Raw genomic sequence first — 22,236 nt, 5'->3', positions numbered from 1 at the left:
GAACTACACACATAAAAGTGAAGGAGAAATCTGGCCCACTTTGCCTTGTGCACAATTCTTATTACTTATTACTAGTCCAGTTAAAGCTTTGTTTAATGGCTGATGTGTATCTCTACTGGATTTCAGTTTCATCATTTTCAGTTTTCCATAATATGTATTCATCTAATCCCAAGATCAATTATGCAAATAAACATTTTTAGCTCTCAGCTTGATATATGTATTTTGCCTGATTAATTTTCAAAATACCTATTGGTACTTAAGACAAACAGCCTGCTATTTCCATACAAGCATCCAGTTTTTACACCAGCACTTTATAAACCTTTAAATAACATCTTCCATGTTTATTTTTCTTAGAGAGAAAATCCCATTTGATAAATATGGAACTTTATTTTTATACACATTTTACTGCTGAGAAGGTAACTGTGCTCTTTTCTAAATCATATTGATTTATTTATTTACTTATTATTATTATGGGAAGAGAAGTAGTTAAAATAATACTAAAATATGTGCCATTTTTGGTGTGGGCTTTATCTACATAGCTTAAACTATATAGGCATCATTTCATTGTCTGATGGTACTGGAGAAAGCCTACAGTTATGATGATAGGAAGGGCAGAAAAAAAGGCACTTCTGTGGAGTTGCAGCCAATATTTTGTTCTCAATCTGATCTCCTAAAAGATGCTTACCTCTTTTCTGATGGCATTTGGTGACTTCCACTGTATGTCTTTCTTCAGGTGCTTAGTTTCTTGGAGTGAATGGAGAATGGATATACACAGGATATACACAGACAAAATATACTTCCCTCCTACCCAAGAAGTGGCATTCCCACCTCCTTTTTCAGGAAGAGAATGTAAATTCAAAGTAGACAGAGGGAAAATGACACTGACAGCAGCCTCCTTTGTCATTCAGCAGCAAGGCATCATCCTGACGTTCAGTTAGGGCTCCCCAGAGTTCAGACATGAAACCCATAAAGACATGTTTCCTAATTTTGTCAGACCTGCTCTCTCTCGCTAGTCACAAAGCACCCTCAGGTCTTCAGTGGTTATTGTATTCACCACAGTTCCTCACAGGTGACACTTCAGGATATGGTCCTGATGCCATGGGCAGTGAGTTAGCTCACAGCCTTCTCCTTGAAATCAGAATTATTTATATGGCTGCATGATGGCTCTGAGAGGGCCTCCATGCCTCCGAGGAAGCAACCATGATTTTATCGTGTATAACCTTTAATCCAGGACACATTAACAGTGTAGCAAGAGCAGGCCTAGAGGCTCTCTGTGTTCAAATATTTATGCTTCCTGGGTGAGTCTGGCAAGAAGTGCTGCCAAATGTACTGCTATCAGTGTCCTGTGCTGGCTAATTGAAAATTAACTTGGGCACTGCCTACATGAGTTACAGCAGCATATTTGATTGAAATGGTTTTGCCCCTCCAGGCAGGATAAGGAGCTCATGGGGAAGGTGGAGAAGAGATGAATCATTTTTGTGCCCTTCAAAACCTGAGCTACCTTGCCTTGTCAGCTGGAGAGACTGCCAGAGCAATTCAGGCAGCCCTTCAGCAATGCTGGTGAGAGCACCTTAAAAAAGGGGGATGTGAAAGAGGACCCTAGCCAGCATTTTGCACTGTACCGGTGCTGGGAATGCCATTAGCAGCTGTGGGGAAGATGCACAGGCGCTGCTGTCTTACCCCCGTGCCCACAAGGCACTTGGAGACCTGTGGCATTAAAGCAGCACTTTACAGTTGTAGATTAAAATTAGGGGCATCCTTCCCATGGCTTTGTAAGTGGGACAATAGTTTTCAGGAACAGACAGAAACACTTATTAACAACAACAACAACAAAAACTAAAGAAGTGGGAGGGGAAAAGAAAGGGCTGTGTAAGTTTTGTTGTTTTATCTACACAGTTTTCTCTGGGTGTTAATTCCTAAATTGCACCCTGATCTTTTTGTTTGTTTATTTCCTCTTGAGGAAAAACATTTCATTATCATTTCAAAAGATCACAAGTAAGCCTGAAAAAGCACTGAGCATCTCGGAGTATATTTATTTATGGACTTGCTCCAGCTGAACACAAACTTGTAAAACGGATTCTCTCATTTCCTGGTGCCCTTCTAATTACTTGCACAGAAGTATCATGCAAAATGAAAGCTTCACTGGAGTTCAACAGAAAGCCAGTAAAGTCCCCTGCCACAGGAATGATCTGGCGTATAGGAAATCAAGGTTACTGTTCCTTGATTATTTAAACAGAGCACAGCCTACTTTGCTCTCAAGTCTCTCGTGTAAGCAGTTTAAATGTCAGTCCCTGCACTGCCAAACCACGTTTTATGTTTGAGTAGCTCTCACCACTCACTCTGCTGCTTCTCTGGCAAATAGCTTCACTTTGCCGTGCCTATTTTGGGAGCACGAGGCGTATCAAGAAATGGGTTCTTAAACAGAAACAAAAAGAAACAAAGCGAGAAGTTTTCCCTGCGGCCGCGCAGTGCCCTGTAGGATTATCTCAGGTTTCTAGTTTCCTAGGAACGTAGTAACTTCCCCATGGGTTGTTTTGTGGGCGGTGTTTTTGAATATATGCTAATTCAGCTTTCCTGACAGGGAGACGCGCTGTGCCGGAGCTACGCTGCTCTCCTGACAGCAAACGGTGCTGAGAGGCGGCTGCGGGTCAGGCCGCGTGCTCGCTTGCGTGACAGGAGCCCTCACCGGCCGCCTTTGTCACCGACATGTGCCTATGACCATGGAGATGAAGGACTCGGGCAGCGTGGTTCTGACAGCCTACCACCCCCACAGCCCCGCCAGGATCCCCGGCATGGAGCAGAGCTTCGTGCAGGATGTCCCCTCCAGTTGCTCACCCAGCAGCAGGTAAAGACGAAGGGTCGGGGCTGTTGTGTGCGGGTTGGGTTGTGCGCTTCGAGGCCGACCGGTGGCTCGGCCACTTGGTAAGCACTGTGCTCTCACACGTTTCTTGCCTCCAGCCAGGAAAGTGATTCAGCCTGGTGCTGCTGGGAGTGGAACATTCAAGTGCCTGTTTTAAACTGTGTAAATGACAGATTGAGCCTGTTTCCCGCCCGGGAATCCCAACAACACAATCCCCAGGCACACGACACGTGCGCCAGGCTTCTGCTCAGGTCCTTTAGGGAAGCCAGAGAGCTGGAGTGACTGAGGCTGGCTCCCAGAAAACTGATCCTGGCTTTGGAATAGGTGATTATTTGATTCCTTCCCCACTCACCCACTGGATCAGGTCCAGCCCTTGCCTTTTTGTGGAACTGCAGTTGCTGCTTTGCACACCCCCATACACACAATGGGAGCCCACATCGTCAGAGAACTAGTCTAAATAAGAAAATTCCTTTGTGTTGCAGGAAACTAAGTATTGTCTTAATTAATGCAGTGGTGTGTATGTTTACTTCCCTGCTCTGTATGAATGCATGCATTTGCGCAGTTCAAAATTTTGCACGGTTGGGCAATTTCATTGTTTTAGAAAAATCTGACCTTTCTCCTAAACATAAGTGTCTGTTCTGTGCAGTTTTCTCCAGCAAAAGTAGTGTGGAAGTTCATACTGTAAAAAGTTGAACAAAGTAGAAAACATTTTTCTGCGGCTTGACCGAAAGAAACCAAAACTGAAGTCTGAGGAAACAGTAGATAAAATTGTCCACAGGAATTAAGTCTGTGTCTCCTGTTAATACAAATAATGATATTTACTTCATATTGTTTATTTATAGCCTGATGGTTATTTTATTTTCATTGTCATTATTTAGGTTAGCTGCATCTTCCTGTTCTTTGTGTATTTCCCTGGCTGTCTCATAAAGATAACTTCTTTGTTCTGTTAAACTGTTGTTTGAGAGCAGCACCAAAATACACAATTTCATGTTAAGAAAAGAAACAGAGCCTGGGCTTTTAGACACAGTTGGAATGGCATTTGTTACTCAAATCAGAGAGCAGTGGTTTGGCATTGAGTTAGTGGGGAACATGTCATTTCTTCCCCAAGGAAGAATGCTAAACTGAGCCTCCCTTTCAGCCTGAGCAACGGAAATGTGGTGTTTTTCTGTGTTGCTGGTAGGTGTGCTCATTGTTTTAAAATGCTCTTGAAACCTAAGGCCAGAATGTCTGAGGGTTTAAATCACATACACATCACCTAAGAAAAAGAGAAGTGCAAATTGCAGTTACTTAAAAAAAAAAAAAAAAAAAAAAAAAAAAAGAGGATCCTGGCATTTTGATGAGAAACATATTTTGGAAGCTCCTGCCATGAGGCAAAACCATGTGTCTCTCTGTATGGTCTCAGTATATCTGTGTGTCCAGAAGGTTTTGGTGCTGTCTCCCCTTTCTTGTCTTCAACTTCCTGCAGCTGTCTAATAGCAATAGCCAAATTCTGCCATATAGGCAGTCAGTGACCATGTGAGTTTCCAAAGGCTGTTCAGGAGAGGGATTTTATTAACCCAGCATGCAGTCCTCTGGAATGCAGAGTCCATGAAGGCAAATGTACTGAGCTTTTTAGCAAATAGTAAAATAGGCTCTTACTTAATCCCTACTCCATCTTCTAAGAACTGTTTCCTGGACTGCATTTTCTATATAGTTTCCTCTGCCGCCATCCTAATGCAAGCGGCTTTACTATAACCTCTGTCTGGTGTTCCTTGATCCCAGAGAAGCCGCCCGCACTACAGCATGTCAGTTCCTTAACTCTAGCAGAATGATTTGAAAAAGCATGCAACAAACAGAAATGTTGTCTATTTTTCATTTAATAACAAAAAACAACTAGAACCCAGAGCGTGACTTTCCCCTAAATTCTGTTGGCTTTATTTAAATGTAGCTCTAACAAAGTCCATATTTCAGATATGTATCTGTATGAACTGAATCAGTCTTGGATTTTAGCCTTTGATCTGATAGACTACTGGTCAGTTCTCTCTCAGATTAGCAATCAAGATCTTTTATTTTCTTTCATCTCCCCAAAATATGTCTCTAGCTTTGGAGTGATGCTCCATTCATATCAGAAGAACAACTCCGCTTGCCAGACTTGGATGTGTCTCTCCTAGCTATGTTTTCTCTTACACTTTCACTTTGGGAACCTTCTAAGCGGAGGTTTCTCACAGAAAGGGGAAGCTAATGCAGCCTCTGTTGGCATTAAATGGCTCTGCTTCCCACTATTTAAGGAGGCCCTGATTAAAAAATAAATAAATAAATAAATGAAAAGAGGAGGAAACACTTAGGTACCATGAACCTCAGAATAAATCAGCAAACATAATTATTCTTGTCAACCCAGGTATGCAGCTGAGAAGTTCACGGACACAAAAGTTTACACTAATAAAGTAACTTAGATGCATCAGACCACTTAGCTTCAAATTCATCTACAATTCTTGAAGAGCCAATCAAGTGGACATCCTGTGTGCATGTCTAAAGCATACCTGTGCAGCATTAGCATCAACACAAAATATAGCAGCCATAAGTATTTTCATTTGTAAACCTAATAAATGAGTGTCTGCCAAGTTATAGCTTAGGTGATATTGGTGGTGGACGGTACGGAGATCAGGACAAGATGTGCTTTAGTTACTTTGAGTGGAAGATACACCACTGTGCAAAGAAGGATAGTAAATTCATATGTGTAACAAATGGGAGAGTGGAATGAAAATTTGACTACACAGTGATACCATCACTGGTCTGCAAAGGGAGAGAATTCTATCTTCTAAATTTACTGTTTTGTACTATTAATAAAAGTGTTAAGAAGAGAGGCCACTAATTCCATCCATTCTCCAGAACAAGAGTGTCAAGGGGACTAAAGATAGCTGTATTTAAATATCTCCTCTTCAGGGGTCTGTATCATTCATTTCTATCATTATCCTACTTTTCCACCCCCAGACTTAACTTCACCAGTTTCACAAATGGGGTGAGCTCTGAAAACTGTACTGCTGACATTGTTAGAGGTGCAGGGGAATTCTCCATCCTCTCATCTTCCTCTAATTCTGTTAATGCAACTATCAAGTTCATTTTTCTCATGTGACATTTAGGCCTCTTCACTATCCTTGTCATCCATGTTACATGATTGCAATTGTTTACAGCATTCATATTATTCATATCTTTTTGTAATTCATTGCCTTTGAGAACTAGATATTGGCAGGGTCTCTGTTTTCTTTCACTATTAGCAGTTAGTCTAATTCTGCAGCATATAAGGACAGTGGGGAAGGCTTCTGCATTTGTGACACTCACTTGTTTTTAATCCCCTTTATTAGAATTCAGATAACACAAGTACCAGTACCAAACACCTCAGAATATCACACTACCCCTTTCATTACAGACACCAGCCCAATGCAAAGGTGAAAGTGTTTATTTGCGTTTAGCACTGGTCACCTTTTCCATCCCAGCTTCAGAGAATGAAAGACTTTACAGCTGTGCACAAATACTGTTCCTAGATTATATACAGGAAAAGTGGTGCCACAGCCATTCATCACATCTCTTTTTTATCCTGCTTGGTAGAAGTGAGAAGTGAGGAGGAGTTATTCCTGTGCTCAGAGGAAACAGGAATGACCTCTCTACCAAATGGCCAGTGAGCTCTCTAAGGTAATTATGCAATTAGGAGAGTACAAAGCATTCCTGGGTGAGTCATGCTCAAGCTTTCCTTGACTCAAGTATGAGAGTTAGTGAGTTCCTCAGCCCGTTTGTTACTGGCATATCTACCAGCAAAGAACTCATCCTGCACTGAAATTCACAAATATTTCCATTGCAATGTGTGGCTTAAGCTTGTATGAGCAAGACATCAGAATCAGGGGACAGAAAAGGCACATTAACAGGCTTTGTTCCTGCAGAATGGGTTAGAGCAGATATAAAGCACACATCCTCATGATGAATAATCATGCACCAAACCTATGCACATGCTACAAAGGATAAAATGGATTTCAGCACCACTGAGCAATGCAGTCAGGACTCCTTTCATAGCTTCTCTCCTAGTCAAGAGAAAGTCAGTCATTTCCAGTTGTTTCAGGCTGTCCAATCTCTACATGTTCAGCATGTCTGCCTCCTCCTGACGTCAGGAGGGGACTTTCAGGCAGGCATCTCTAAACTGTAGATTCAAATAAGAACAGGAAAAAGTTCTGAAACTTTTATGTCACCTTGAATTACCTGTTGACAACTTCAAGGGTCCCTGCTCTGCAAATCTTGGACTTGGGGCCAGTAGTAAAATCATTGCACCAGACAAGCACAACAGAAGATCTTTGTGCAATATTCACCCCCTCTTGCTTGCCCCAAGATACTACAGAGATATGTTAGGGTGAGGTAAAATGTCCTGAAATAATGACAGTTGTATCTGGAAGGAGTAAAACTAGAGGAAAAGCCCTTATGCACCAAAACTTAGCTTGTGACAAGAGGAACTGCATGGGCAGTTCAGGTTTTATCCTAACAGAAGCAGATTTTGTCACAGTGAAGTAAGGTCTGTATGCCCTGAGGCTGGGTGATCTGGGTTTAATTTCTGTCAGGCTGATTGAGCAGCTCCCCTGCTCAGCTGTATACAAGTGATGTCAAGAATGTCTTCTAAGTGATGCAGGATAAACAACCTTAACTATGTTGGATGTTTATCTCGCTCTACCATAAACTTCCCCAGAAGACAAAAATAAAGAGCTGGCTCCTTTTCCACAGTAAATCTTGCAATGGCTTGAGCCTCTTGCAGTAACTTGGACTCAAAACGACGAAATTAAAATTTTAAAATGTACTAAAAGTGGTAAAAGAAAACTCCATGAAACAGTAGTCTAGGAAAATACTGTACTGGCACAGACTGGGCAAGAAGTATGTTTTGTGGAAAAAATAATACTTTTTATAATTTCCACCAGCTTCCCAAAATATGGTTTTAAAAGTATGTTTTTTATAGATGCTAGGAATTATGATTCTTAATACAGCATTTAGTGAGAGGATGCATATAAATAAGTCAGACAATAGTAGACATGCTTTTCCTGTAGGTTTTAGAAATACCTACAGAATGTCCTCTGGGAGCCTCACTGCGGAATGTAATATTTATAGCCAGTTCCTCATGTTATGGTTGAAACTAGAGTTGGCTTCTCTGGTTTCTTTTTAGTTTGGTGCTCCTGCTGCTCTCCCTGGTACCTCCATATGCAGAGTTGATGGAAAACATCTGGCACTGTCCCTTTGATCATTTTGTTTGGTTGAGCATTTAGCCAGCTGCCCCATTCATTTTTAACTAAGTCACTTATCTCTGATTACATGAGGACTGGAACTGCCTGCAAAAAACATAAGACCTGAAAGCCCTACATGCCCTACACAGACACCTTCAGATTGCATCTGGCACACTGACAGCACTGGCATAGCAAACAGCCAGGAGTCAAGAACTGTGAAGTGTTATTTTTGCACAGAAGATCAAAATAATTCAGTGTAAATGAGTGGAAAATGTGCAGTAGTGGGGACTGCAAGACACAATTATGGAATACTGGTAAAAGTCCTAGGCTGGACAGTATCTGAAAAGCATCTGGTTAGCACCATACAAATATAGAATCACATCCTGACATAGTGCTGAGTATCCATAGCAAAGGATCAAGTTAATGTCCTGGATTTTGACTAACCACAGTACTAGCAGCCACTTGGCCCTAAGCAGTGCTTTGCTCTGGCTGGCAGGCAGCACATCTGCCATCAGGGTGGGACCATGTGCAGCCTTCAGATGCCATCATTTTGGGTGTTTTAAAAGAACAAGAGGGGAACCAGAAGAGCCAGTGACCCAGGCTGACAACTAAAGCATCCTTCCCAGGTTGTTGGCCCCTTTGCCAGCCTCCTTCTTTCTCTCTCTGTAGCAATAGTCCCCATCATGGTCCTCCGAGTCCTGCTGTGTGTAACAGGGACTCTGAAGGGAGAGGCAAAAAAAGAAAACAAGGGACTGAAGGTACAAGGGTAACAAAGGAAAGCAGAAGGACCTGATTCTCCTCTTTTGTGTAAATAAAAGGAATGAGAAAATAAACCTCTACCAAAAGGACATTGTGTGGTGGAGCCATTTAGAGTCAACCCCCAAGTCCCACCAGAGACATGTGGCAAGGGGGTTCCAAATGACATTTGAGGTGTTGCTTTGGAAGTCAAAAGCTGAAATGGTTTAAAAGGTTGTTTGAAAACGAGCCCCTGCTTGTTAAGGACTGTTTTAGATGAGGTCAGCAGAAGTGCTTGAGTTGGCATCCCTTGTAATTAATGCAAGGGAAAGACTGATGCTCTGTGAGGGATCCCTCAGTTCATGTTTTTCCTCCCCTGTTTGTATTTGTTAACTTTCCAGACACTGCCAGAGCCTCTGGTCTCTGAGGAAAGAGAGCGGAACAAACATTGGAGCAGAGAGCTTCTTATCAGGTTGTTCGTTTGAAGGCGGCTATGTTTTCTTATTTAGGATGCTATGTGTAATATTCAGCTACTGTGAGCGTGGAGGATTTTCAGATGTGTGAAGTGTAGGATGGACATATGCTGGAGGTTTAAACAGAAAAAAAGCTGAACAAAGGAGGGAAAGAAGACTGCTACCAAGTGTTGTCGTTATTGCATTTCCACCTGAGGACTACTGTAGGAGTTGCTTTGAGCATGTCATGAGCGAAATAATGACCATAAGTCTTTTCATGAAGGGTAGAGGAGAATCCTAGCAGTGCAGAAATACAGAAGGAAATATGTATTGATTAATTGTATCAGATGTAGAAGTCCAGCTGGGTTGACATCATTTATCAGCTGAAAGATGAGTAAAGCAAGAGGCAAGCTCATTGGGGAACTGTGTTTTAAACATCTGTAGGCCAAACCTCAGGACAACTCTCACAGGTTGCTGCTGGAGATGGAAGAATCTCTAACACCTGTAAGGTCTCACATTTTGCTACAGCTGATCAGAAAGATACTGGCTTCACAATGGACAGATCTGGGGAGGAACTAACTTTATACAAGGCCTGAATTTGTCTCAGTAAGTGCTATGTTTCTTGATAACTGCTCCACATCAATGAGTCTGCAGTTAGCCAGGCTCTGGATTAGTCTATACAAATTGCAGGGGAGGCAATGGATGGCCTCCTTCCCTTCAGTTTCTCTTCCTCTGGCTAATAAAAGCTTAGAACAAAATATCATCTAGGCTTATTTTCTGGCTCAGTGATGATCATACCTCACAGTCAAGTGGGAATTTAAAAGTGTGAAAGTCAGATCATTTTAAGGTTAGCCTTAGTTTGAGAACAATATCTGAATAGTTGTAACATTCAATCTAACATTAAATATTTTTTATTTTTTTTAATATATTCTCCTCTAATAAAATGTCAACAATAAATCAGTCAGTGAAACATAATTTGGGATATAAGCCTTGCTCATACACATAGACTGAGTTAATGTGTATTTAGGAGATGTGCAGATAATGGAAGTTTTACCTTTGAATTCAGTGGAAATTGGATCAAGCCATCAGAACTCACATTTATTGTCAATAATTTTGCTTACAGGCAATGAGTGATCTGATTATGCCATCTCTTCTCTCAGCTCAGGCTGGCCTCCTGTTTAATAGGATTCTTGCTGAATAAGACATCAGTATGAAGTGTTAAGTTAGTAAAACATAATGGTGCCTAGGCCTGTCTTCCTTTTGCGGTGATTCCCTCTGCTACTGAAATACAGTGAAAACTAAACTTCTAAACGTAAGTCTGGATGTAATGAAGATAAATGTAAAATCTGTGCTGTGGTTACAGGTGAAACATGAAGCGGGGAAGCCTAGGGCATTCTCTGAAGATGTTTTGCAGGCTTGGCTGTCCTTGGCCATTTCTAGGCCAGATGGTGCCCAGATCATGCATGTGCAAGGAAGCGAAAGGAAAGAGCAAGCTTATCCTGATGAACAGAGACAAGGGAAGTCTTTGTCCTCAGACAGCAGCAGGATTTCATATTGAAAGTGTTCCCTTTTGGAGAGAGAGTGGGCAGAAGGAAGGAAGCACAGCTGGCCAAGTGCAGGAGGGGGGTCTTTTAAATATGTGAAGGTCTTTAGTGTCCTGCTCGAATTACTGTGCCCACCTTCTGTAAGGTCCTTCTTGCGTCTTCTGCTAAGAGAATTCATTTCCCCATAATCCTCAATAACCTGCAGTGATCCTTGACTGCTGTTTTCCTTGCTTGCTTGCTTCCCTCTTCTCTTTCAATTAGCAAAAGCAATAAATTATGAAATTTTAAGGAGAACATTACAGAAAATGTTAGGTTTCTGGAAGTATTAATTTATTTCTCTATGTGTGTGTGTACAGTATGCACTAGTCTATAGAAGAAGCGTGAAGCTTAATACTACCCATGTGTCACTGGCAATTCACAAAACATATGGCACGCATTAGAACTACATGCCCACAAGTCAAAAATTAACTTGAGTCTTCTTGAAGCATAGTTCTTCAAGCCATCTGTTGCCTCTGACAAAGAGTTGCAATTAAAAATAAACAAAACAAATGAAACTACTATGTCTCTTTCTGAAAAGCCTTCTTCATCATCCAGAACCTCCATGTTCTGTATTTAGGAAGCACACCACAGATTTTTGGGAAGGACATTGACTCTGCAGCTGTTTTTTGTGGTCAAGATACATTGCAACCTTAATAAGCACCAGCTTTGATGGCTTTTTTTAGTTAGATTTTTTTTTTTCTTTCTTTTTTTTTTTTTATAAAACTTAGCTAAGCCAGGAATGATGTTAACTGTGCCACTCTCAGAAATGCAACAAGACCATGGAAACCAAACCAGCTTGCCTCAGTCTATACTGAGAACAAGTAAATCTGGAGTTAGTTATGGTATGTGCCATGCAGCAACAAGTCACTGTAGTTGCAACTAATCACCCATTCATACAGGGAGCTTATTGTCATAGGATATCCTTGGAGGTCCATTTTCTCTTTCCGGATTCAAACACATTATAATATTCATATAGGTAAGAATGAGAATCCCTATAATTAAAAGTGTTAGTGCTATCAGGAATTCTAGAAGATACAGTAGATTTTACTTTTCAGGGTTAAACTACTTACATGGAGACTTACTGAAGCAAGAAGGAGGCATATTGTGTTTTATTTAATTCATTGTCCTTTTTTGGATACTGTCAGACACGGGACACTGAAATTTGTGTATGCAAAGTATGTCAGGCACAGACGTGAGGCCTACATTTTGATACTTGGTGAAAATCTTTATTACAGGCAGAAAGGAAAAAATCAAGTACTGAAAAAAAATATCAAAATTTTGTCTGACAACACAAGGTTTAGTAGTGAGGTAATAAATCCATAGACTTAATGAATTACCACAGAAGGATTACACCATAGGAATTCAGAATATTTTTTGGGGAGGTGTCTGAAAACAAATCCAACCCCTCTTTGCCAGTGTCCAGGGGCTGTATAGCTGTGGTAACACAGCATTTTGCCCAAGCAGTGCATAGTTGCAGCTCTGCACTGCCACAGCTATACAGTTTCTGACCCTTCTGTGTCCAGCCTGCTGGCACAGCATTGGAGGCTGGAATTCAAAGTGTTTAGACTAATGCTTCAGGACTGATAAGAAAAAAAGGGTATGTTTTTCTGAACAGGCTAGTCTGCTGATTAATAGGTTAGGCTGGCTATTTTCAGGGCTAGATGCTTAAAGTAAATAGGTGAAAAGCTGTGCTGCATTTTTCTCAAATATTTTTCAGGCTGGAGGAGAAACTTTATCTAACTTGCTTGAACCATAACAGAATATCTCATTCATTTATGCAAGTTGGATTCCTAGCAGAGCAAAACACAAGAAAAAGGAGTGGTGCTTGTGATATCCAGCTAGCAAAGTTTATTGACAATACTGTAAAGGTACCCAAAATTCATCATCTGAATCTGTGCAGACTCCAGCAGAAGAGTCAAGGGTATAGCAGGAAGCCAGAAATAGTCCTGGTGAATAAATTCAAAGATTTAAAAATTTTATTAGGTTAAATTTCTTTCCCCAAGTTTAGCTAACCTGTGTAAAAAGTAGAGCTTTGATTCTCCTAGAGAACAAGGCATGAATTATCTTTTATTTCTTAAACAAAAGATAGGCCAGTCAGCATCTGACTATCCATTAGAATCTCTTTTCTAATTAAATCTCATCTGCTGGATTGGGAATATGATGATATTCACAGGCTGAATTGAGCCATATTCAAACACTGTAAATAAGGTTCATAACCTTTATTCTTTAAATACCAGTTTAGCCTTTGGTTCCTGATTCAATCCATGGCACTGACCCAAGGCTGCAGCTTTGCTAAAACAGGCATTGACCACTGCCTAAGTGGGTGGAAAAACATCATTCAGCAGTTAGGTGGGTATAAATGCTGAAACTATGTCTGTAATTCTGTGAAGGCGATGGTGTTACTAAGAACAGATTGGTTTCAGAGACTGCATCGAACCCAGCCAGCTGTAGTTAAACCCTCAAAGGCTGACAAAGTGCATTCCTAATTATATCAGTGAAGTGGACAGCTAGATTAAGTTACCTCCTTTGAGAGTATTGGTGATGAGTTTCCATCACTAGGATAGATTTTACATTTTATCCAACCCAAAGGGGACCTCAGGCTCTGCAACTGTTTTAGTAGAAATAAACCAAACACAGAAATGATACATGTTTATGGGGCTACCCAAAAGTCCGCAGAGAGACACATCCTACAACTACACTGGATGTTGCAGAAAAATTTGACAGGCAGTCTTTGAAGACTTTTAATACATTTAAACTTATTATTGGATTCATCTTTGAAGTTAATTAAAACAGTTTGTATCAGGTACCAGAAACAGCCAGGAGGATAATAGATGGTGGAAAGAGTTTTGATATCTTTACACAAAATATATATTTACGGCTTTGGCCACCTTCACAGGGTCTTACAACATTCTCTGACGTCAATATACTTAAGAAACTGGAATAGCTAAAGATAATAAGCTCAGTGGGTATTTTTCTGTGCTTTTCTGTGATCTACATTTAGTTTAAATTGTAACTTTATACCACTTTTCCATCGTTGTTGATGATCCATAAGATGCGTAATGCCCTATAATGTAGTTACGACATACCAAATTTAGCATTCTCTGAAGATAATTGGAAAGCAATGAGTAAGTCTCAAGGATAAACAATGAACAACACAACTTACATATGCTGAGAGGAGTGACATATTCCTACAGGAGGGGAGGAATCTTCCTAATCCTCAATATCAATTTTACATGTGAGGAAAAGAATTTGCTCACTTTGCAAAACTGCTGCTGTGCATTTTATGTTTCGGAGACATAAAGAAAATTCCTGTTTGCTTAAGCTAACATTTCTGCCACCATTGGCCTTTCCAACTTTTAAACCATGCTACCTAAAGCCAGAGAGATGATACAGTACTCTGTACATGCCACCTGGAAAATCCTGTTTAGAATTACACGGTGTGATCAGCCGACCAGATAAGTCTTGCCTGTAGAGAGGACATGTTTGTTTTAACTGTTGAACTGTGGAGGTTACAGAGAGTTGAATCTGTGTATTACTAATGTAGTTGACATCTCACAACATTTAAGGTCAGATTCAAAACTCTTCTTGGCTGCAGTAGGCTTTGAGCTTGTCTCAAAAGATATAAATGTCTTGTGTCGATACTCTGCAACCAACTCTATATCATTGATACATCCTGCAGTGCTTCTTTTTGGTCATTGATGCTATTCATTCCACTCTCCCCTAATTTAAAAACTCTTAAAGTCCTCACAGGGATGAATCAGTTATTGAAGTTCTCTATAATTACATTTCTATCGAATCCACTTTGTGCATATATAGGACTTTGATAAAAAACAATAAACTTCAGCCAAAAGCTGCTGAACTACACAGAAAAAAAGGATAATAAAGTGGGACAATTCTGTAATGGTCATTCATGATGGAAAATGTTAGCAAGTTCAATAGTTTTTTTCCTCTTAGATTCATCATAGACACTTTTTTGGATTGCCCTCAGAGAAATATACTTACGAATGGAAATATTATCAGAAGTTAGCATTGGACCCCCAAATCCAAACTAAACAATGAAACAACACAGACTTTCCTTCCTATTCTGATTGCATCACTGGAACCACTGCCTAATAAAGGGATTGTGTTTGAAAAAACTTCCTTCTGTGTTTTTTACAGTGCTGTGTGTCTGCATTCCTGTTCATTTGTATGCTTGATTAGCTGAAATCAAATACAATCATGTGGATCTCCAAGCAGCTATAAAAGCTCAAACTAGGCAAAGCTAACAGCAAAAAAAAAAATATTCTGCATTACTGTCTTCATGGGAATTGTTCAGCGGAAAGCAGAAGAGCTGACACAAAATCATGTATGTGTTTTTCCTTCTTGTTATTTTGTCATTATGTAACTGCTCAGAAGTTTGCTCTTAAGTAGGCTTCATATAGCTGTGTGGACAGGTTACAGAGGATGTACTGTTTGTGCCTCTGCCTCGTACACAACTGCCTTCTGTCTGCTAGATGGAAAGAAGTGGATAGATTTTACAAATTCTGTAAGTATCAAGGTGTGGGATTTTTCCTCTGCCGATTATATTGTCTATGCTTTTTGTATTGCTACTAACTTTGGATGAGTTGCTCGTTTGTGGCCTGGCGCTAAGTCTTGTAGATTTTTAGAGTGAGGAAGGCATTTTGGTCTTTGTAGTTGATGTTGTATCTCCTAGGGATGAATCATTGAATTGATTCTGATCATAGTCATCAATTTAAATGGATAGAAATATGATTTTTAGGTGGCTAAGAAGGTCAGTGGAGATTTATAACCTCCTATTTGTATTTTTGGAATGTTTAGCTTATGTAAAGATAAACTAAACTAAACTAAAATAACATAACATAAAATAATACAACAACTAATCAGACACCTAACTAAGAAATCCTCCAATCATTAAAAGAATCAAAAAGTACTCAAGAGAAAACTTAAACTTGAAGGATGTAAAGTGGCTGTAGTGGTTATTTAAATAGGAAATATATGATTAAGACAAAAACATCAAAATCTACTTTTATGACAACTAAGCATTTTAATGTTTTTGTTATGAGGATAAATTTTATGTCTTGCATTTGTCTTATCATCAACAAAAATTTAGCTAATCAGTCTTTGAAAAGGAGACATGTTTGACAGCATTGGAAGAGATTTTGGTGAGTACCTTCTTCTATTACCAAGCAGTGAAGTGATGGATAGACTAAAAACATGATGAAAGTAGATGGAAGATCATGTAAATTTCCTTAGATGAAGCTTATTTTAAATGAATCTTGACTTTAACATGTTGTTTTGGTGTGGTGCTTTATTTAAATTACTGATTTGATCATGCAATTGTTGAAAGCAAAGCTGATGAAAAGTTTTGTAATTGGATTATATGGAAAAGAAAGTTTGTGACTAGAATATTAAACACTGATGGTTGAAATCAAAGCAGCTACTCAGAAGTCTAAACAAGTAACTGAAACACACAGATGTAACCAGGCATTTCAAAAAAAAAAAAAATCCATATACCAGATTAGATGGGGATTTTTTTTTTTTTTTTTTTGAAAGATCAAGTCTGTATACTTCTTTTATGTAAACCTTTAAATGACTAAGGTCAAGTGACTTATTAGACTGTATTTGAGTTCTGACTATTATCCTATACAATATGTAAAGAGGAAAGTCCTGTTTCCCTGCAAATTATGATAAGTGAGCAGCTTCTTGTTTAGCTGTGACCTCATGCTACAATCCAATGTTTGCCTAACAAAATGAAATTAGTTTATTTTGCATGAAGAAAATGATCTGATAATATCTTGGGGGGAAATTCCTTATGTATACACTGCTAACAACTATACCATAGAATGTTTTCTGACTTGCTTTAATTCTGAGAACTTTGAACACCTTTTGATGGACGGGATCTTCTTAACCCTAATAGCAAGATAAATAACAAGAGCAGTTCTGTGGCTCCTTTGAGTTGCTATAGTTGTTTAATTTTCATTGGACACGACTTTTATCATAAACTTGTTCTTAGTGACACTCACTCTGCATTTCCTGTAGCATTATCAAGGACTGATTCACATGTTATTCATATTCTTTAGCGTATTGAGTTGGTTGTGGAGAAACATCTGGGGGAATAAATTGTGTTGTCTAGCAGCTCATGCGGGACAGACTCAGGTGACATCTAAGCTTGAATGTGGAATGTGCCAGGCAGTGCTCTGAGGTCCTCCTGATCCACCTCCCAGCCCACATCATTGCCTCAAAGCATGAAAATGAGACCAGAAAACTTTCCCCGTCTGTCTTCAGAAATGTAGCTCAAATGGCAGGCATACAGACAGAAATTGTAGGAAAAATAAAATTAAAAAAAATAGCTGCTGACAGGTTTGCGTAGCTCTTGCAATCACGGCAACAACACTATTATGTTAGTGTTTTCTGGGGGAAACTTTAGAGGAATAGGCAGATCACAAATAGAAAGTGGATTTGTTTCAGTTTATTCTTTATTTGATTATTTATTTGATTATATATATATATATATATAAAGTCAAATTCCCACCAATGCCACAGGTGCTATCAGGTGGCCAGATACCTCCAAATGACTTTAATTCCCTCCTACTGTGTTAGGACTCAGAAACACAAGCAAGCCATTCACAATGATTTAACAAGTTACCACTTCCACTGTGGGATTTTATAACTGTTCAAGGACCTGCTCTTAACATGGAGCAAATAAAAAGTAACTTAACTAAGCTTTTATGTCTCTCATGGCAGAATAACTTTGAATTATATCATATTTGCTATGCTCTAAACTTTGACATGACAGTTCATATGGTTCAGGTGCCACACAGGAACTTTTCCAGCAGTAACAATAACTTTGTTTCTCTAAGTTCTTACAATGAGGTGCACCTGAAAATCTTTCCCCTGGACCAAAAGAATGCTTGAGCTACTCCTAAGAAAGTGATGTTTTGGAGTGATACCTGAGTATGGAAAAAAATGGGGCATTAATGTTTTCAGTCTGTCCCCACCACAACCTTCTTAGATAGGAAATAATAATAATAATAATCCATGTATCTCAAAAGTTTTGGGCCATAGTAGTTACTGTCAACTTCTTAAATAACAGCACAGCATCAGACATCCTTGCTGTTATGTCATCCTTATGTTATGTCATCCTCAAGTGATGTTTGATTTACATTAGCTGTTTCACCGGCATAATCATTTATCAGCACAGGTTCCACTGTACAAACATCTTGGAAAAAGAAAGCTGCTTGAGAACATGTGCGAAGTTCATTTAGGATTTCTCTCCAAGGCTAGGAGAAGATTAATGCAGTCATGAAAGCAAAGGCCCTGGAGCCTCTGCCAGATCCTTTTCCACTTGCCTGAGTGCTAAAATGATCACAGAGATTTCCTCAGGAGTCTCACTGTACAGCCCACGTGTGCACAGCTCCAGCACAAGTGATGGCTGCAAGCCTGCACAGAAGAAATACCCCAAACCTGCCTGGCAGCTGGCCGACTCAGACATGAGCCTAGATGGCTGTGTCTTGAGCGCCAGCAGTGTCAGCAGCACAGACATAAAGCATGTCTTGGCTGCTTGCGGTGCCCTCCCTGCAAGAAGGTGGCTCCAGCTTCAGTGGGGATGGCTCCCAGTTGGGTAGCACTCAGTTTGAAAAACATCACGTAAAATCTGGCCGCTGCACAAATTACAGAGCTGAGGAAGTTCTGCAGATAGCTGTCATTGTGCTGGAAAGGAAGAAGTGGAAAGCCAGGAGCTTGTCTGAAAAAAAAAAAAAAAAAATCTAGGGTTTTAATTTCTTCTTACTGCCTTCTGGCAGACAACCTCAATGGATGCGTGAGAACTGAGCAGTACATGGCAGGAGTCGTGCTTCACTTTGAACCCAGTTTATGAATGCAGACAGCTGCCTCTTGTTGCCCCTGCTCAGCCATCCCCAACCCCCCCAAAAAAAACAAGGCATTGGAATAACCTCTGATTCAGGCATCGGTGCTCGCAAACACAATGGCACACTCACCACGCACCCACTGCATGTGCTTGGGGAACTCACTAGAAGGCAGAGTCAGCATTTTCCTCTCTTAATCACCGTGTCCAAACCCCTGATGGTCCTTGTTTGAGCACTGCTGATGAAGCTCCTGCTTTAACTCCATGCTTGTGAAAAGGCAACATGGAAATTTCAGTACATTGCCCTTCTCTTCTAGTGCATGTATGGATTGCTTTACAGAAAAGGGAAAAGCAAAGAAGGGGAAAATAAGAAAGAGAGAGATTAAAATGCAAACCAAAGAGCTTACTAGCACAGCAAAGCTAACGTAATACCATCTGCTATACGTCTGGTCCCCATTTGGAGCTTGATCCTGCAGGGTTCTCTAGTGCTCAGGCTATTTCCTATGGCACCCTCCGGTGCATGCTTAATGTTAAGTGCTTTATGGGATCATGGCCAGAATGCTGAGCACCCCAGGAACCAGCCCTTGCTTAATTTTCCTGGTTTGTAGAAAAATCCTTCTTAGATCTGAGCCCTAGCACTTCTGGCTGCGATTTTCCTTCCAGCCCATCCCAACCCCCATTTTTAAAAAATTTTTATGCTGAATAGTCATTGTCAAGCAGGGTTAAGCCATGGGTTGCCCATGGTGGAAACTGCAGTATAGGCCCCAGGGAAGATGATATTTTACCCTGAACTGAGGTCCTACCTGGAGTTATTCAAAACTCCTTTCACTCAACGCATGAACAAAATGAAAACTTCAGCTATAGATGAGAAGGAAGCGTACGTAATAAATCCTCAGGCATTGTCAGCATACATTCCAGAGGAGAAATTGGCTTTTAAATCAAATAATAATAAATAAATAAATAAATAAATAAATAAATAAATAAATAAATAAAAACTAGGGAAGCAGTCCCCGTGGTGTGCCTGACAACATATGCTGTATGAAATACTTCAGTTCCAGAACCCCAACCTCTTTCGTCACCATGGCGTGCACCTTTTGTGCTCTTGGCCCCCGTTTCTTTCCTGTAACACTGAATCTTTGCAAAGAGCAGCTGTAAATTGCAAATCCAAAGCAAATTTTCAAATTGTAGAGCCAGATCTGTAATCAGTCTGAAGACTAGAATTAGAAAGGAATGGCAAAGTAAGCAAAGACAGTTCTTGGGAAGTGGCAAGCCTATTCAAGGTTTTCATTTCAGGGTTAGGATTCCTAATTCCCCTGTGAGCTGATCATTATTTAGTGCTTTAAAAATCAGTACATAATGTTTTAAAAATAGCATTCACCATGGTATGATCTCTCGTGTGCTCTGTACCCATTTGTGTATCCATACTCATGTGTGTGTGTGTGTGTGTTAGTCATCCCTGCTTGCTCTCCACGTCCCCCACAACAAAATTTTACAAGCATTACAAACCTCTGGCCATCTTCAAACAGCTGCTAGATTTTCTAAGCAGCCTGCCAGAAAGAAAAACAAAAATAAAGGAAATATTTACCTCTTCTCCTCTGTTATAAAATTGGCCTAGGGCCTGGGAAAGACAAAGTATAGTCCTGGATCACTGATTAGATTAAGAGCTTGGATGTCCCCATATATGTCCATACCCTCTGGGACTAGAAATAATTCTTCACTGGATCAGAGCACTAGCTGTATGCCTAGCAGGACCCAAGACAGCAGCTTTAAAATTGCCATATAATTGAGTATGGGAAAGACGCTGACTTTTTGTTGTTATTTGTATATATTTTCTTATATCCCTAAATTCTGGGTTTATGTAGTGAGAAAAAAAGCAATTCCATCTCTGAAATACAGCTACCATAGGGGTACAAAATGACATTTTATGCCTAAACTGCGGTCAGGACATGGCCAGGGAGTGCAGCGTTCCACATTAGCACAAGTAAGCTCCTGATGGTAAACAGCATTTTTCAGTGTAACTGGTACAATGCACAGCACACAGGAGGCTTTTCCTTCTGATTCAGACCTCCAGTGCATAATAATTAATAATTAATAATAATAATAATAATAATAATAATAATAATAATAATAATAATAATAATAATAATAATAATAATAATAATAATAATAATAATAATATTTTCACTGCACACAGAAACAAACACAGCAAGCAGAAGTGGCATGAACAGCAGACTGAAATTTCATGAGTGTTATAAACAGGCCTCAGTGTACCCTGGAATTGGGCCAGAATACTAGAAACAGCACTGTAGCCCTACCAGCACAGGGCCCCAGATTGCAGAAAGATGGGGGGAAGGAGGGAGGGGCTATGTCTCTGCTTTCATGCACTGCCTTACTCATACAGATGCCCCTCAGTGTATATGCTGGTCCAACCCACCTGTTGGTTATGGTCCCATGGAATTTCCTGGTGGCTTTCTCACATATACACCTCCAAAATGGATGCGAGGGGGACAGGGGGTAAGGGACATCTTTGTCAGACAAAGTTTGCATGTGTCCTTTGTGGGTGACTTTGTTAGATTTCACTGCCACCTTTAAAATGCATGACTTTTCTCATCTACTATAACCCACCACCAAGTAATTTAATAATGCATGTCCTGCAAAACATAAGTTGTCCTCTTTACTCCTGTGAATTTGCAGAAGAGTAAGATCCTTGACCTTGTGAATCCCTTACCCACCACTGCATCCAAATTGTGCTACCTGCAGTTGCTGCAGCTGGCAAAGGACTACTGCAGTCCTGAAAAGTGCTGCCAGGAAAGCCTTTCTGAAACACCATCTCTTATCAAATCAGCCCCTTTCAGATCCAGCACTTTGTAGAAATCACTATCAGCATTATTTTTCCGTCTTGTCAAGAAAGCCTGGCCGGTGCAACTTGGGTGGGTGAGTGTGGTGACATGGACAACAGGGAGACAAAGTAGCTCGATGCAAGGGACAATGCTGCAGGAGGAAATAAGTTTTTGGCTAGTCACCTGGCAGGACTGCATGAAATCTGTGATGTTGCCATATGGCTGGTTTCCTCGGGCTTTCCAGAAGCATTTGAGCTAGAGGGACTGAGAGGGAAAAGCTAAATGGCAGGTGACTGCTGGCCCTGAAAGTGTGCTTTGTTTTCTACTGCAGTTGATGGAAATGGTGGCTCTGTGTATAGATGGTCTGGGCACTGCTATTGAAGCCAGGGACTTGTAAATCTTGATAAAAGCCTTGATCCTGAAAGCAAGTAGGAATCTCATTGCAGCCTGTGAAGGCATTGTTGAGAAGGGTTATCTGTCCATTTCCCAAACAGATAAAAATTCATTTGGGAGCCTGACTCTCCACTGCCTTCCACTCAGACCTGCACAGGTAAGGGTAAAACACCACTGTCAATAGTGCTAGCACCGTGGCAGTTGTGGTCAAAAATCTCATGATCTCATGACCACAATACATGTGCCAAGTCCTGACCCTGGTGTGTCAGGTAGGTCTC

At 40.3% G+C, this 22,236-nt stretch overlaps 1 protein-coding gene across 3 annotated transcripts in view; it reads left to right on the top strand.

The window, feature by feature from the left end:
- The first annotated feature begins 2,344 nt into the window (after nucleotides 1-2,344).
- Nucleotides 2,345-22,236, top strand: part of ARHGAP28 (Rho GTPase activating protein 28) — a 75,744-nt gene continuing 55,852 nt past the window's right edge. Inside the window, exons 1-2 of one of the 3 annotated variants that reach the window (XM_032180962.1) lie at nucleotides 2,345-2,490; nucleotides 2,582-2,845. In XM_032180962.1, coding sequence (XP_032036853.1) covers nucleotides 2,715-2,845 — 131 coding nt within the window. In that variant the 5' untranslated portion in view covers nucleotides 2,345-2,490; nucleotides 2,582-2,714. Of the gene's footprint in view, nucleotides 2,846-15,121; nucleotides 15,207-22,236 lie in introns of those variants that run through there. The other 2 variants (XM_032180961.1, XM_032180964.1) reach the window with 2 other exon arrangements.

Source organism: Aythya fuligula, chromosome 2, assembly GCF_009819795.1.
Source record: "Aythya fuligula isolate bAytFul2 chromosome 2, bAytFul2.pri, whole genome shotgun sequence".
Classification (NCBI taxonomy): domain Eukaryota; kingdom Metazoa; phylum Chordata; class Aves; order Anseriformes; family Anatidae; genus Aythya; species Aythya fuligula.
This window is presented reverse-complemented; position numbering and strand designations above follow the sequence as displayed.